Raw genomic sequence first — 16,992 nt, 5'->3', positions numbered from 1 at the left:
GAATGCAAATTAATCCTGCAGAAAATCTTGGCAGATCAAAGTTACCATCAGTTTATCTTCTCAGTTACCATCACCGTATCCTGCAAGTAGTTACGTGGCAACGTATTTTGAAAGCTTTATTAGCTTTGCACAAAATGCCTAACAGAATGCCAATGTTAATTTGTACATTAAAAAGTAGGACCAAAGTCCATTTTGATGGTAACTATTTCTGTATATATTGTGACTGTCAATGACTTGGTTTTGATAATGGACTGTAATTATGTAAGATGCTATTGGGGGAGTCTGGGGAGTGGGTACAGGGGACCTCTCTGTACTATTTTTGAAGCTTCTTAGGAGTCTATAAATTATTTCAAAAAGTAAAAAAAACCAAAACCATGTAATAATCATGCTAGGAACTTATTTTTAAGAAAGTCTCCATATACTCAAAAAGTATAAATTATGTGAACTTAAGAACTAAAATAAAATTAACATTATTTTGATTCTTGAATCAGTAGACAGACGTAGTTCTCTTTTCTCCAACTAGGAAACACTCTGGAAGGCTCAGTGGACCTCAACAGGGCCCCTCGCAATGAAGAAACATCCTCTTAAAGATAATTCTTTTCATAACATAGTGAAGACATCACTTGAGACCTAGAGAGAAATAACCTATAAACAAGATTAAACTGCCATTAGCATGTGGAATTTAACAAAAATAAGATAGGGAATGTATACTGATTATTGCAGCCTGGGAAGACTTAAATGTAATACCCAAACCTGGAGTTGACTTTCATGGGTCCCCTTGACCGTAGCTTCTGCTTTCTGCCATTCAAGTCCCTAATGACAAATCCCTTGGGTTTGCAGGGTATTGTGTCCTGCTCTGGCATGGTCCCACGTTGATGGGAATGTGAGGCTCAGAGAAGCTAAGGGAATCCTGCCCGTGGGATGGGAGGGGTTAAGACTGGAGCCCACCATTTCCTGACTTTAGGCCAGTACTCAGTTCCTAGATAGTACCTGGCTCTAGGAGAGAACTCAGCAGTGCACCAGTGGCAGCTGGCAGGACGCGGCTGAGCAATGAGAATGCTTTAGAGAGCACTTTGCTCAGTGTGCTGGTTGAGGACTGAGCTGGCAAATGGTGCCATGGGCAGAGTTCTAGTTACGTGGCATTAGCATGGCAGCAGGAACTGCCACGGGCCGGAAATAGGAAAATGCACGTTCTCCTAAAATCAAGGGAAATCCCGAAGGTAAGAGGGAAGCAAACGTGGATCTAATCTTACTACATGAGTTAAAAATTAGGCTATGACTATCTTTATAGTTTCCACCACAATACAAAGAAAGGCAGTGAGGGGGGACAAAAGGCAAAAAAAAAAAAAGATGCTGATAAAGTAGCGGAAACACTGCACGCACTTAAGACACCCATGGGGACAGGCTGTGCCTCTGGAGGGCTGGGGGACGCACAGCCCCCCGTGGAGCCACCCTCTCTGGTCTGTGTCCCACCTGAGGCCGTGAGAGTTTAGGCAAGAAACATTGTTAACAGTATCATAAATAAGTATTATAACTTTATTAAAATGAAAAGACAATATTCAAAATAATGCAACAAAAATGAATAAAATCCTTTGTCCAATACTGTACACATAATGCAGAAATCAGTGCATTTTTCTAAAGCATGTTTTAACCTTCATTTAGTTCAGACTAAAGTATCAGCTTTAAATAGCTCAGATGATCATCCAGCAGTTGGAACTGTAAACAGCTTGTGTGAACTGTTGCGAGCACTGCAGTAATGCACCTGTTAGGAAGCACCTTCTCTTCTGTGCCCAGCTGTGCGCCATAAATACGCGAAGCTGCGGCGGTGTGAGCAGGAGCGGCGCGGGCCGGGGGCGCAGGCTGGCGGAGCCCAGCGGACGGGCTGCGAGATAAATACGCAGAAGCGGGCGCGGGGAGCGAGCGGGGGGCGGCGGAAAGGGGGAAGCAGCCAGCTGAGGGATTTAAAAAGCAGACGGTGCTGATGTGACCTCTGATATTAAGACGTAGTGCGCTCTTGGTCAGAGTGTTTTACTTAAAAAGGAAATACTGAGTAGGAACCAGCAACACAAGGCCAGCTTGTGTTGTATTTGTTTATTAAGTCTAAAAAAACCCCCCAAAACACACATCCCCACACAGTAACTCTCAATCACATAGCTAAGTGTTTCATTATTGTTTGAAAGTGACATTCTAGACACGGGTGAACAGTTTGCTGAGTCCACTGCGCCCCACTGTTTCTGTAAGGCATGTGCGACAGTGGGCCATTTTAGTGGGTGGAACAAAGCCGGAATTGTAAGGAAAATGCTCTATCATCTTCTCATTTTTCAAGATGTGAGACATGTACAGGTGGAAATGTGGTTGCCGAATAAACTGCTAGCCCTCCCCTCAGCGAAACAGGGAGTGACGCCTGGAAGTCTTTAGGTCTTGGGATGGTTTTTAAACTAGGCAGGTACAGCCACAGTAAGGACATTCCCCCCCCGCCCCGTTCCCATGGAAAAGGCTGCAAAATAAATCAAACAAAATATAACAGACCAAAGAGCCAGAAATCTTCAAACTTACTAAGCAAAAATAATTTTTTATGATTCTGATCTAAATACTGTGTTCTCTCCCGTTTGCCCAATTTTCAGTCTCTCAGGAGTCACTGTCCAGCGTGAGTTTCTGTCATTCTGAATACATACCACTCTACGACAGGAGCTAACGGTTAACCTGCCACTCGGGCCACCCCGAGTTTATATATAGGCATAGGACGGATGCGTGTGTGAAGGCTTCCCCGACTGGCCCCCTCCCCGCCCTCACGTCTTCACAGATTTGGACAGAATTTTCTCCAAGGCGAGCGAAACCCGGGATCCTCAGCATAACAGCACCTCTCAACCTCTCTCTTTACAGAGTTCAACAGTTTTTCTGCACCTGAAACATTTTCCCGTGAGCCTCAGTCAAACTGGGAAATTGCTCGAGAGCCATTTGCTCTCGTGGAACCTCGGCCGAACGGTGACCCCGGAGTCTACGGAGAAACCACGTAGGACAAGTGTTTACGCTTCACGGGGCCACCTGGATCCACTTTGGCTTTTGAGTCCAGCTTTTCCGCGGCTGCGACGACACTGCCGTCGGCAGGTGACGGCTGCACTTGTGAGCCTGTGTCTGCTTCTTCGGCTTCCGTGAAAAACTTTTCGTACCTGTCCAGGTAGGGCGGCCTCTCAGGTAGGAGGTAATAGTGTGTGGAACTGACCTGCTTCCCATTTTCAATGATGGGCAGGATGCAGGGAACCCTACTGGCAGACCCCTCGCTGTTCTGCCTTTGCAGAGCTTTGCTGCTGACATACTTGGGGTCGGGGGCAAAGCTCTGCGTGGGGGGCATGACCCCGTTGAGGTAAGACGGAAGGCTTTTCGGACTCGGCGTGCGGGAGTTACTCCGTGACAAAGGTTCTCTTGGTGGCACTTTGGGAGGCCTGTCTTCATCGCTGTAGGTGCTGGAGGTAACCTCCGCCGACCACCTTCTGTAATCTGGCTTCAAGGGCCTGGGAGGAATGGGGACCCTGGGGGGGACCTCGGGTTTGTCTTCATCGGAGTTTGGAGAAGCTCTGTGCACGTAGCTGTGTATCTTTATGGCTGGCTTGTGGAAGGACCCGGCTGGGCCCGAATGAGACCGCCGCAGCCTTCGGTGGCTCTGCGGCGGAGGAGGGTCTGCGTGCCGCCCGCCTGCGCTCTGCTCCGGGGCCTGGCTGAGGTCCACCACGGAAACCGTGGGCGTTTCAAAGTAGGCGTAGTTGATCTGCCCGCACCCGCGGAAGCTCCGCCGGCCGGGCCCGCCGTACTTGAACTCAGGAGTTGCGCGGTCTTCCAAAAGGAAGTCCGTGTCGGAGCAGGTGAGGAACTCCACCTCACAGTCCGTGTCGTCCAGAGAGATGGGCAGCGGGGGAAGGGGCCTGGAGCCCCGCTCGCAGAGCGCAGCGCAGGGGAGGGGGGACGGGCCATTCTTCATGGGTGTGAGCGGAGGGGTGGGGGCGCACACCCCATTCACCGAGAGTTTCTTAAGACCACATACAACCTGATCCTCACTGTGGGGTCCCAAGCTTTCACTTGGGGGAAGGATGAGAGGGGGCAGGCTGGGCTTCTTAGAAGGGCCATGCTCGGCAAAGCGGTGGCCATTCGTCGGAGCAGATGTCGAGGTGCGCCCTGGAAAGGACAGAGAGCTTAGTAAAGGGGCAGCAGGGCTCCCCCTGGTGTGGGCACAGCCCCGCCGCCTGCCCTCCCAGGGCTGCCGCCTCAACCCCAGCGACGGGCTGAGAGCACCGCGCCACGCCACAGGTGTAATTAGAGCCCAGGAGATTGTTAACGCACATGATCTGGTTCAAAGAACAAACTATCTCTTCTATCTCCCCTGGACATGTGCACGGCACACACCCACACACCTCAGGCAGGTTCTGTGACATGTGCAAAATTTGCAGATGATGAACAGCCTATAATTTCCATGAATACCACACTACAGCAGCCTCGTCACTGGACAGACGCGACCACACGCGGTGCGCAGGGCACTGGGAGAAGGAGGCCCTCGGCTAGCACCGTAACCCCGCGAGTGAGCGGCCTTGCTGGCAATGTGACAAGTAGCTCTCGACAACAACCTAAGGAACATAATGTCCACGTAATAAGCACTATACGGTGTATCACACACCCTCCTAAGTTTTCATCAACATTTATACTCCTTTATCACTTCAAAAAAAAAAAGTTTTTATTGATTTTAGGTAGAGAGGAAGGGAAAGGAAGAGACAGAAACATCGGCTGCCTCCTGCACACCCTCTGTGGGGATCGAGCCCGAAACCCCGGCATATGCCCTGACCGGGAACCGAACCGGCGACCTCCCAGTGCGCGGGCTGAGGCGCAACACTGAGACACGCCTGCCGGGCTATTTTATCCCTTTAAAGCAGGCATTCAGTACTAGTAAGGAAGACGAGAGGTCTTGCCTGAGGTTTCTAAAAGTTAGGTGTGTATCGTGGCTGGGATTAGAACTTAATTCTTGAACTTCCACAAGTAGATCTAGTTGGGAACCAGTGACTTGGGATCAGGGACAATAGTTTGGAAAGATCAAGGTTATCTTCAGAATCTGTTGCCACCAGGGGTCAGACTATTGTTGGAAGTCGTTCAGGTTGTTCCCTCATTTAAAAAGTAAGAATGGAGAACACGCTAACAGCCCGCTGCCACCTTCCTCTCCCAGGCAGACTCCCCGGATTTGCAGGACACATACCAAGAGACATCAGGTGCGCCTGAGCGGTCGACTTCAGATTGTAGGCCATGGTTACTGGGTCAAGGTTTAAAAAGTTACTGAAATACAGCAAAGACATCTTGGTCAGAAACAACGAGCGACGGCACTGTCCATCTCGTTTTGTTCGCTCACTGAGCGGGTCCGAGCATCACGTCTCACACTTACTTTTCAAACTCCCGGCGACTGCCCCAGCACGTGTTCAGGTTCCCCATGGCCTGGCCATTGTGCAGAAGCCCAGTTTTCAACGGGGTTCGAATCTCCTGGGCAGCGACTCCTGCGGTTGACATTGTGTCTCACACGAGGATCTGAGGGCTCTGTCAGTCAGCCAGCAGCTTTCGGTCCCTGGAGGGATCAAGAAGGGATGAGAGGGTACAGGAAAGTTTCGAAATACCCACAAATAGCTAATCCTAAAGAATCCCGGGGATGCTGAGCAGAGAAGCTTGGTTGCAGACTCGCTTAATTCTGACATGTTTGCATTCATTCTTACTCCTCGTGAGGGTACTTAAATGTGGACAGTAAAAGTAATTTTTTTCCTAAGTCCTGATCCAAGATTTGCGATGTTCTGAGCAAAGTGAGAAATAACCTGTGGCCAGGGAGAGCAGACCTCGTGGCGGGGCCGCAGATGCGCAGCAGCCCCGCTGGCCCTGAGCTCCCATGGCCCGACCTTCAGAAATGACCGGGGCCCCACCGCAGAGGCACAGTCACGAGGACCCACCGCCTGCACCAGACGACAGAGCCTACACGCGGCGCCTCACTAGCCCACTGCCCAGCATTTATTTGGATTCTCTATTTCAGGGCTGGCCCCGGGAAGACAAATTCCCCAGTGATTACTTGTTCAAGAATAAAGGAATATAGGAAGACACTAGTTTCTATTATCCCGTAAAAATCAAGTTCTGCAAGATGACTGGCTTTGGTGGCAGTCTGGGACAGCTCCCCCTTCCCCTTCAGAGACAAACGTAAAGGCACATCCTTCACGCTCTCCTCTGAGGTGCCCAGCTGCAAGGCAGGGCTACCCGCCAGGAGTAGAGTTTTCCTTAACCTAGCAAGTCCTCAACTTTCAGGAATCCCTCTCCCTTGTCAGAGGTTACCCCAGAGCCCTTCTCTCTCTCTCTCTATTGTTTTTATTGATTTGAGGGGGAGAGAAAGAGAAACATCTATCGGTTGCCTCTGGTACGCACACCAACTGGGGACCTAACCTACAACCTGGGGAACTGTCCCAGCGACCTTTTGGTGCCTGCGAAGACGCCCAATCACCTGAGCCGCATGGGCCAGGGCCCCAGAGCCTCTTTTTAACTTTACTTTTATTATTCATTATAGCATCAATGCCTATGTTACTCAGCATCTATCTCGGCTCTGTCTTCAGCTAATCTGTGGTTTAGGACCTAACCTGCCCACTATGTGTGTATCACTGACCCCTTTTGAGATGCGGGCATCTAGATTTACAATGCTTTCATTCTCACCAAAAGTGTGTACACCTACTGAGAGCCGGGGTGTCGAGGACTTTGTTTCAGGGACAAATCTGTCACCTCCTACTAGACTGAGCTCAGATAAGAGGCTATGTTCCAACCATGAACCACGGCTGCCTGGAACACTGCGGGAGCTCAGTAAGTGAATGTTTGTACAATACCATCTAATATTATCATCGGTCTCAACTGAATGTATAAAATGTATAAGGCACAGATTGTTTTTTAAGCTAAAAATTGTTTTTTCCACATAAAAGGAATGGAGAGACAGTCATGTTGGAGTGTCAGAGTGAGGATGGGTCACCCCAGTCACTGATTCTCAGCTTGTTACTTTCCCAAAGTCAGCTGTTTTGCCACACTAGTCAGACATTTAAATAGGTTTAAAACAGTATTTAAATAGTATTTCAAAGAGTGAAGCATTACTTCCCTTTAGTTGGCCTCTCAAAGATATGTGATTGAGAACAGAAAAAAAACCCCATCATTTAGTAAATCTGAATTTTTGGGAGATTTTTTTTTTTTTTGAAGGTAGGTTTTTAGATCATTGAAATGAAGCAAATGTGTTTTCCTTTCTTTACCTGAATTCAGTAAAGCTATATAACAGTTTAAAAACCAATTGTTAGGATCATTGCCAGGCACTCTGCAAGCACTGGCAGGACTACAGGGGAAGTGTCTTCGGCAGCAGGAAAACGAGGAGCCAGGCAGGAAGAACATGGTGCGCAGCGGTGGGCAAGCACGCGGGGCCTCTCGTCCCGCCAGGGAAGCCCGCGCTGTGGGCATCCTGCAGCCCAACCCCCACCTGTCCGCAGGCCAGCAAGGACTAGTAATTACTGTGTGGCGGCCTCCTAATGCCATCTCAATCTGAGCTTTCAACAGAACGATTGTGTAACTGTGGCCTCTGCTGAAATCGCCTCGATCCTAAACTTACATTTCAATGGCCCCTTAAAATTATTTATATGTTCTAGAAAAAGTTATTTTTTTATTCATTGTTTCCATCACCTACTTGTTAGCTTTCTTAAGAAAAAAATTTTTTTAGTCTAAAAAGAATTGTGTTCACTGAGCCAGCTCACTTCTGGCCACAATCGTGCCTTTGTGCATTCATAGAGGTGACCTGCCTCCACATCTCAATGGGGAATTGTGAATGGGCCGGTTATGAAACTGTCGGAACTTCCTACACGTCCTACTTGCTGCATGGGAGAAGCGAGGAGGGCAGTGTAATTTTAGGCTCTCTTCTTTTGGAAAATAACTCCGAACTGTAGACTCGAAGAGGGCAACCTGCCACAGGTTTGGGAACAAACTTTTAAAATGTGTCCCAGATGGTAAACTGAGGGCATGAAACCTGAGATGCTTTTTATCACTCTCAAAACGCTAAGTATTCGCTCCACATGCTCCCGGGGGTGGGGGTGGGGGGGGTGGATCAATCAATTTGGTCAGCCTCAGGTTAAAAAGAAAACCCACTGCTCAAGGGAAATTTAATGCTGTTTTTTGGGTTTTGTTTTAAAACGTATCTTTATTGATTTCAGAGAGAGGAAAGGAGAGCGAGAGAGAGTCATTGATCGGCTGCCTAGCCCGCAACCCGGGCATGTGTCCTGACCGGGAATCGAACCCCGATCCCCTGGATCCTAGGTCGACGCTCGACCGCTGAGCCACACCGGCCAGGCAATGCTGCAGTGTTTCAAATTTTGTTTCCTTACAACTAAAACTAGCTCTGCCTTACACTTCATTTGTAAAACAAGAGCAAAAAATATACCTATGTGGGAAAACTAGTACCTGTAAGTACAAGATGGGATTGTTAGGAAAGGGAAATAGGAAAACCAATGTTAAATTAATCCAGGCAGCGTGGGACAGATCAGGATCTAAATAACCTTGGGCATAATAACTTTTCTGAAATTCCTGAACTCATCTTTAGCCTTTTAAGTGTGTCAAAAATGCAGTTAAATACCAATCCCAGCCTGTCCAAGCGTGGTTCAGCGGTTGAGCATCGACCTAGGATCCAGGAGATCACAGTTCGATTCCCGGTCAGAGCACATGCCCGGGTTGCGGGCTCGATCCCCAGTCGATCAATGACGACTCTCTCACCATTGATGTTTCTCTCTCTCCCTCTCTCTCTGTTAAAATATATATATACCAATCCCCAGATGTGAACTTTTTCCTGTTAAAATATCACTTGGTTTTTTTTTTCCATTCAAGAGACACCCCCCCCCTCTGCAAAACCATGCTTCTTGAGGTGGTCCTTTTAGATCCTTACACCACCCCAAGTTCTGACCCTTCAACTCGGCACAGACAGCCCGGAATCTTGACTCCAGCCCTGGCTCAAGCTTCCTCTTAGCATTTCCCATTGTCTGGTGACTATCTCTGCACTTGGGTGGTCCTCTGGTGTCCCCAGCTCTACAAACCGAACTCCTGTCACTTCACACCCCACCCACCGTCCCAAACCAGTTCAGGGTCTAAGACAGCGATTTTCACCCAGTGAGCCACAAGAATTTTTAAAACATGCAATACCTGACTATTTAGTCAGGGGCACTGACCTCTTTTCCCTGAGATTGTAAAAAAAATGACAACAGCCAGCACAACAATAGCCGTCCAGTGTGAGTGAATCAAAGTTATTCCTTTTTTTCCTTTGGTCAGATCGGGAAATATAGAATATATTTTTTGGCGTGCCGCAGAGTTTTAGTAATTCGTTTACATGTGTGGTGAGATGAAAAAGGTTGAAAATCGCTGGTCTGGGAGGATGGCACTTTCCTAGAGGCACCATTCTTAGCCTGAGTCACAGCCCATCTAGTTCAGTTCCCCAGCTCCGTGGTCCGGGCCTATGCGGTCCCAAGCCCACCTCCGCCCGCGCACTGGCACCCCTCGGCTCGGGTCCGAAATGCCGGCCCACCCGCGCTTCAGCCCTGGATCAGCGTTCCCGAGCCCCGGCCCAACCGCACACCTTCCGACTGCGCGCCTCAGGCCGCACAAAGGCCTCCACACGGGGCTCCAGCCTACCAGCCTCTCCCCCACATCTGGTGGAGCTGCTCCCCTAGGGCCAGCTCTTAGCCCACCTGCTCCCCGAGGGTGTGAGCAGAGCCTGTTCTGTGCTGGGCCCCACTCCCTTCCCATCCTCCAAACCTTCTAGCACAGGGCCTGTTTCCCCCGGAGATCCTGGCACCATTCATTTCTAATAAATAGTCACTAAGTGGACACTGAGAGAAAATCTCTCTCTCTTTTTTAAAGTAATTATATGAAAGATTCACATATACTAAGGGAAAAAACAGGATTGTAAGGGATATGTTCAGGATATAGCAGGCAATTCTCATTAAATTCTTTCCAAAATCCAAAGTGGACAGTTTGAAGACCGGGTAAAAATATAAGCTAAATTGGTTTCTGTTACTGTATATTTACTGAAGACAATCAGGGGAGTGCTTTCCGGAAACTCTGAATTTCCCCTTCTCTCATATGTTATCGCTTCTGGACTGTAACACACCTACTGTGTTTTCGCTGTTAAAGAAACAAAACAGAAAAGCTACACCAGTAAGCACTGTCTTTACACATCCTTTATTAAGGTGAACTTTACCTTGAGGACAGTCTCTTTGAAACTGTTTGAAAAAACCAGGCTACCTTAAGACAATAACCTAGATCTGCTTACCTGGCCACCAGATCTCATTAATAAATCTGAGAAGCAACCCACAAGAGGAGGAGGGGCACATTTTTGTCACTCGACTCATCCAGTTCTGCCCAGTGCTTCCTTATTTAAAAGTGTGATGTAATTTCCTTCTTTCAAATCTGGTTTTAGAACCTGATTTCTGTTTGTTCAGGGTGATAAATGGTCTTTTCAGCTGCATTTAACAATTACATACATAACTATTCCCATACCCAGGGAGATAGAAGGGAACTATATTTAGAGGCAAAATGTGTAAAAAACAAAACTGATTTAGGAACATGACAAATCCCATGATTTTAGACCCTCCCCAAATAAACCAACACCTGCATGTTTTCTGCATTTTAAAAATCTCTAAAGTAAAAACAAAAGATTTGTGTCTGAAGCCATGTGACACTGAATGTTCAGTTGAGCTTTCTATAGAATTGTGATTTTTATTAATGACATGAGAAAACTCACTCATTTGGTATCCATCTACATATTCAGTGTTTATGACAGTATTTACTAAAAGCAAAAGACTTCGAAATCAAAGGCCCCAAGTCAGGGTTTTTCCCGGGTTTTTAATAGGCTAGGACTTGGGGAAGGGAAGGAGGGGCCCGCAAGTTAGGAAAATTTCCTTTGTTGCACCCTACCGTAAACAGCCTTCACATTAAAAGCGTAGGTGACTTTAAAATAGTTGTATTGTGTCAATAAAATGTAATTAAAATACTCTTGCATGAAGTCAAGCTAAACTTGATGGTTTCGGTAAAGATAGTTGGATTTGGTGCGGACGGCCATCCCTCCTCAATGTGCCTGGGACATAATGGCCCATTTGTACAGGGTAAAAACTGAGGCAACCATGGAAATAATTTATCCTTGGACTGTCAGAATCAAAGCTAAGTGACATAATTTCTTGAATAATTCGGAATATTTTCTTGCTTAGTATTAAGAAATGGCCAGCTAATAAAAAACCTATTCGTTCCACTGCCACGGTCGCCAATCGCCTTCTGACCCCTTGGTCTCCTACACAACTGCACAGGCCTGTCCTTTTGTCCTGCCCTTTTCCTACAGAGCACCAGCATCAGTGGCAACACACGCACAGGATGGAAAAATATTAATCCTTTTAGACATACACATACACATAATAGATTCCTAACTGTAAGAGATACGTGAACGCTAACTTAATGACAAGCACAGTGGTCTAATGATGGGAAGCAAATCTTTACAACTTCGAATTTTCTTATGAGCATTTAAGCCACCCAATGGGTAGCCCTAGATTGTTACAGTGAACACTGAGGCGGACACTTACCTGGCGGGCATTGTTCTAAGTGCTTTACATATACTAACTTCTTTAATCCTCAAGAATCGTAGCAGATGGGCTCCTGTGACTACCCTCACAGGAACTGGAGGCCTAGTTCAGCGACTGACTTGGTCAGGGTCATGTCTGGGGAGGGTCTGGCGAGTGGTGGGGCCAAGACTAAAGCCAGAGCGCCTGGTGTCAAACCTCTGCCCAGCGCGTCCCCTCTGCAAACCCCTTGGGCACCTAAGCCCGGTGAGATCTGGCCCACTACAATGCTCAGGCGAAAGGGTGGCTCACACAAGACTTTTCAGGAATTTCCGGCTTCGTGCTAGTTTTTCTTGGGTAACCCTTAGTCTACGCAAGTTCCGGTTGTACTTCATCTCCCCTCAAATTCTCCTGCCTATTTATCCTCTGAAAAGGGTGGGTTGCCTCGGCCAGTTTGCTCAGTGGTTAGAGCGTCCACTGGGCACTTGCTATGGGCATTTAATAATAGAGTATCTTGTATTTGTAAAGCACTCGACAAATCACAAAGCACTTTCTAACACATTATCTCACTTGATCCCCACAACATCCCTGTAAGAAGAGGCAGGGATTATAGTCTCCATTTCACAGACGAGGAAATGAAGTGACCGCTTCCTGTTGGCGCCTCTGCCCTGGAAGCCAGCGTTTCCTCGCTGCACTCTCCCTGCCTCTCCTTTCCACAGGAGCTTCATTTTGGTGACCACCTTTCCCCTCCAACATTCTTGTTTATAAATGGGGAAACTGATGCAAAGGACAGCTATGTGAAATGCTCAAGACCTAAGCGTTAGTCGGCTGCAGATATAAAAACAGTAACTCAACTCATAGTGCTTAGCTCACGGATTCTTAGACGGCAAGAATTACTTACTTTCACAAATAGTTATCAAATGCTTATTCTGGACTAGATACTATGCCAGGTGAAAGGGATGTGGCTGCCGCCTGATGAAGGATCATACTAGGGCCCAGCTGGTGTGGCTCAGTGGCTGAGCAACAGCCCACAAACCACGAGGTCACGGATCGATTCCCGGTCCGGGCATGTGTCTGGGTTGCGGGCTTGATCCCCAGTAGGGGGCGTGCAGGAGGCAGCTGATCGATGATTCCCCCTCATCACTGATGTTTGTAGCTCTCTCTCCCTCTCCCTTCCTCCCTCTGAAATCAATAAAAACATATTTTTTAAAAAAAATCAAACTAGTGAGAGAGACAACAGGAAAAGCAGCACTTTCAGACTGTGGGCGCTTGCAAGGAGGCAGGAGAACCACTCATGCAGGTGGTTAGGGAAGGCCCCTCGCAGGGGACTTTCTAAATAAAATCCAGAGGATGGAAAAGAGGCGGCCATGGGGAGAGTTAGACGGGCATTCCATGCGCGGGAGCAGCAGTACTTAGACAGTCTCACTAGTGCAGTTTCCCATTCCGGGGGCCTTTAATAAGAGCTGCTGGGCACTGCTTTCTAATCCTTACCTTCCTACTGTTTCCGCTGTTAAACTAACATTTTGTTGAATCGAAAGTCTGGAGTTGAAAAGGCATAGTCCATGGAGCCAGAGCCCCCTATTTTAAAAATATATTCACTGAGGCCCTGAAGATTGGCCTTTTAGTAATGCTGCCCAATTATATGGTATAAGGAACTGGATTAAATTAACAGTGACTCCAACTCACAGAATCTATTGTTTCCCCTCTGAAGTTGGAAGCCGACACTAACTTTCCCACCTGAAAACTAACTTCACTATTAAACTTACATTCAGAACCCCGAAACTCCCGTTTTATCTATTGTGACAAAGCCTGTGTTTATACTGTGCGAACAATGCCAGGATGCCACAACAGCATTCTGTTTATCTAGGGAGTTATTCACTAGCTTCTATAAAGCGTGGTCAAACACCAGCTCTAAAGGATGCTACAGGAGCCCGTCCTGATGATGGACGCATTCAAATTTATTTAGATTGAGAGCAGAGTTGTTTCTCTGGTAGAGGGAGCCCATGACATTCAAATTCCTGGAATTACCCTGGCACCACCTCCTCCCTCCTCTGCTCACCTTTCTAAAGCAACCTGATGGTATGTAGACATTCAGGTCAGTTTCAAGCATGTTCGATTGTACCTGTAATTTAGCAACTTGCTTTTAAAAGCTACCATCGGTATTGGTAGGAAGGAAGGATTATCTGGTTCAGCTTCTGAGAAGCGGCAGTTAAGAGTTATTTTCACACAAAAACTCAAAGTCTACAGTATAATTATTAAATCTCATAGAAAAGAGTGACCAGTAGCTTTTGTGAGCTGAAAGTAGGAAAAACAATTAATTGAAACAGTAATTTTACCTACTATCAAAATATGAATAATTGGGGCATTTCCTAACAGTCATTAAACAACAGATTTTGCTTTGCGACCCTTATCAGTGACTGATCCAATCCTGCTGAGCTTTAAAATCTAAAATGTGCTCTCGTGCAGTTATTTATCAACCATTAACTATGTGCAAGGGTGCGTAAGACAGAAGCTGTACAAGGCAGAGTTACTGCCCTTAAGGAGTTTACAATCTAGTATGTGCCTGGTTAGAAATTGTTAGTTCAAGACCTCTGTGACCTATTAGCAAGTAGCCCCCGGAGCACAGCGGAGGACAAACTCGTGTGAAGGGAAGGGAATGACTGCGTGCTGAAGTCCACGTAAAGCCTGAATGTATTTCTCTCCAAAAAACAGCTTGGTCGTTAACATACTGCTAACAGTCAGAGTCAGCATGTTAACATGAAACCAACTTTTCTTTTGGTCTTACCAAAATCTGGTCATTTCCTGAAATGGGTGCCTAGCTGGTCTTTGATGTGTTTAAAGACAACGTCACTTAAAAACTGTATAATTACAAGACATGCAAACAAAAAAAAGAAAGAAAAGCAGTTTTAAAAAAAGGCCAGACTAGGCATGGTGACCCTTGGGTGTTTCAGCCTCAACTCACACATCCCCACTGCACCCTCGCAGACCTGTCAAAGCTCAAAACTGTGCAGAACACTCGTCCTCCAAAGAAAAAAAAAGCGTTCCAGCCTCACCTTTCTTCACCCCTGACAGTTGCCTGGAAACCAGTCCTGCCCTACCTGTGTTGCAGGTGTACCTAAAGTCACCAACACATCTCTTTTAAAGCTACAGTCTCTATTCTGACTGCACTTAAGTTTATGACTAACAATCTATTCATATTTTTTATCAGCTCAGAGACTGGTTTCTTTCAAGCAATGACGAAACCCTAATAAAGACTCAGCGAGCACCCGGACGGCACCAATCACGGGAGCGGAGCCGTCGGCCCGCACCGCGGCCGCGATGCAAACACACACGTACCGGGAGGTGCCCAATGGGCGCTCGCGCTGCGCGGGGCGCCGGCCGCCCGCTTCCTCCCGGGCGGCGCGGGGCTCGGGCGGGCGCGTCCCCCGGCGCGGAGGGCGCGGGGCTGCGGGACGAACGGGCGCCGGCCGCCGCGCGGGGCTCCAGGGCGGGCGGGCGGGCGCGGGGCGCCCCGGAGCCGCAGCCCCATTGTGGGCAGGGGCGCGCGCACAGCCCCGCGCGCCGCTCCCGCGCCCCCCGCAGCCGTCTCGGGGCCGAGGCGCGTCCGGGTGCCCGGTGCGCGGCCGGCGAGGCGAGGGGCACCCCCAGGCCCGGCCGCGCCGCCCGGGCCGACCCCTTCCTCCCTCGCTCCCTCCCTCCCTCCGTCCGTCCGTCAGCCCGTCGGTCCGTCCCGGGGAGACTCCGCGCCCCGCGACCCTCTCCGCGCCCGGGGACCCGCCCAGCGCCCCGAGCCGCCCGCGGCCCCTAGCGGCGGGGGCGCGGCGCCGCCCTCCCCGCCCCCAGCCCGCAGGCCCCTTACCCCGCGGAGCCGCGGCTGCCCCACGGCGCCCTCCCGCGCATGTCCGTCCCGGCTGGCTCAGCGCCGCGGCTCGGGGGCCGGACACCGCGCAGGCGCCAGCCGCTCGCTCCCGGCTCGCGCTCCCCGCTCGCACTCGGCCGCCGTCGCCGGGCCGCGGCCGCCCGCCTTTATAAGCTCCAGTGAGCGGGCCGTGACGTCAGGCCCCGCCCCTGCCCCCGGGCAGCCAATCCGGGCCGCCGGCCCCTTAAAGGGGCGATGCCGGCGGCCGGGGCGCGCGCGGGCGTCCCCTGGCGTCTCGCGCCCCGCGGGGAGCCCGCCTTTGTCTCCCGCGGGAGGCGCCCGGGGCCGCGGCCGGGGCCGAGCGCGGGGCCGCCTTCTGCCGGCCTTTCCCCAGCGGCGGGCGGGCAGCCGGCCGCGGTCCCCCCTCACCCCCAGGGGGCGCCGCGCCTCGCGCGTGGTTTCCCGGCGTTTCCAGCCGCGGGGACGGTTTTTGCGTGTTTTCCCGCGTCCGCCGCGGTCAGCACGGTGCCCGCGGGCCGTGGCGTGGGGGGGACGGCGAGGGCCAGGCATGGCACAGAGTGGGGTAGCGAGGGACAGCCGGGGACACCTGGGACAACGAGGACAGTGTGGAGAGCAAGGGACAGAGTGGGACAGCAGGGGACAGAGAAGGACCGTAAGGGACAGAGTGGGACAGCAGGGGACAGAGTGGGACAGCTAGGGACAGAGGACAGAGTGGGACCGTAAGGGACAGAGTGGGACAGCAAGGGACAGAGTGGGACAGCAGGGGACAGAGTGGGACAGCAGGGGACAGAGTGGGACAGCTAGGGACAGAGGACAGAGTGGGACCGTAAGGGACAGAGTGGGACAGCAAGGGACAGAGTGGGACAGCTAGGGACAGAGTGGGACAGCAGGGGACAGAGTGGGACAGCAGGGGACAGAGAAGGACCGTAAGGGACAGAGTGGGACAGCTAGGGACAGAGTGGGACAGCTAGGGACAGAGGACAGAGTGGGACCGTAAGGGACAGAGGACAGAGTGGGACCGTAAGGGACAGAGGACAGAGTGGGACCGTAAGGGACAGAGTGGGACCGTAAGGGACAGAGTGGGACAGCAAGGGACAGAGTGGGACAGCAAGGGACAGAGTGGGACAGCAAGGGACAGAGAAGGACTGTAAGGGACAGAGTGGGACAGCAAGGGACAGAGGACAGAGTGGGACCGTAAGGGACAGAGTGGGACAGCAAGGGGCAGAGTGGGACAGAGTGGGGTAGTGAGGGACAGCAGGGGACACATGGGACACCAAGGGCAGTGTGGAGAGCAAGGGACAGAGTGGGACAGCGAGGGGCAGTGTGGGACCGTAAGGGACAGAGTGGGACAGCGAGGGCAGAGTGGGGCGGCGTAGGGACAGCATGAGACGCGAGGGCGCAGAGGCCACACTGCTGACACGTCCCGGGAGGGCAGAGGGAGGGTCCACCCGCCCACCTCCCCTCCAACCACAGGTTTGCGAATCCAGCCCAGGA

The 16,992-nt window shown here is 50.3% G+C and overlaps 1 protein-coding gene across 1 annotated transcript; it reads right to left on the bottom strand.

The window, feature by feature from the left end:
• Positions 1–1,515: 1,515 nt before the first annotated feature.
• On the bottom strand, positions 1,516–15,566 carry ERRFI1 (ERBB receptor feedback inhibitor 1). The gene is made up of 4 exons (XM_087820134.1): positions 15,478–15,566; positions 5,420–5,596; positions 5,237–5,313; positions 1,516–4,170 (listed from the first exon to the last, which is right to left on the bottom strand). The coding sequence occupies exons 2-4, from the start codon at positions 5,539–5,541 to the stop codon at positions 2,999–3,001; spliced, it is 1,371 nt and encodes a 456-aa protein (XP_087676260.1). The 5' UTR covers positions 5,542–5,596; positions 15,478–15,566; the 3' UTR covers positions 1,516–2,998.
• Positions 15,567–16,992: the final 1,426 nt, after the last annotated feature.

Source organism: Miniopterus natalensis, chromosome 9, assembly GCF_054644295.1.
Source record: "Miniopterus natalensis isolate mMinNat1 chromosome 9, mMinNat1.hap1, whole genome shotgun sequence".
Classification (NCBI taxonomy): Eukaryota; Metazoa; Chordata; class Mammalia; order Chiroptera; family Miniopteridae; genus Miniopterus; species Miniopterus natalensis.
The sequence above is the reverse complement of the archived record's forward strand: the minus strand, read 5'-3'. Positions and strand labels throughout refer to the sequence as shown.

What these genes read in the sequence shown, in the direction of transcription:
- ERRFI1 (XM_087820134.1), bottom strand. Translation starts at nt 5,541, where the DNA reads ATGTCAACCGCAGGAGTCGCTGCCCAGGAGATTCGAACCCCGTTGAAA. An exon ending in AGTCGCCGGGAGTTTGAAAA is followed by an intron (nt 5,314 to 5,419) that starts GTAAGTGTGAGA and finishes GCTGTATTTCAG; the next exon opens with TAACTTTTTAAACCTTGACC. An exon ending in GGCGCACCTGATGTCTCTTG is followed by an intron (nt 4,171 to 5,236) that starts GTATGTGTCCTG and finishes TGTCCTTTCCAG; the next exon opens with GGCGCACCTCGACATCTGCT.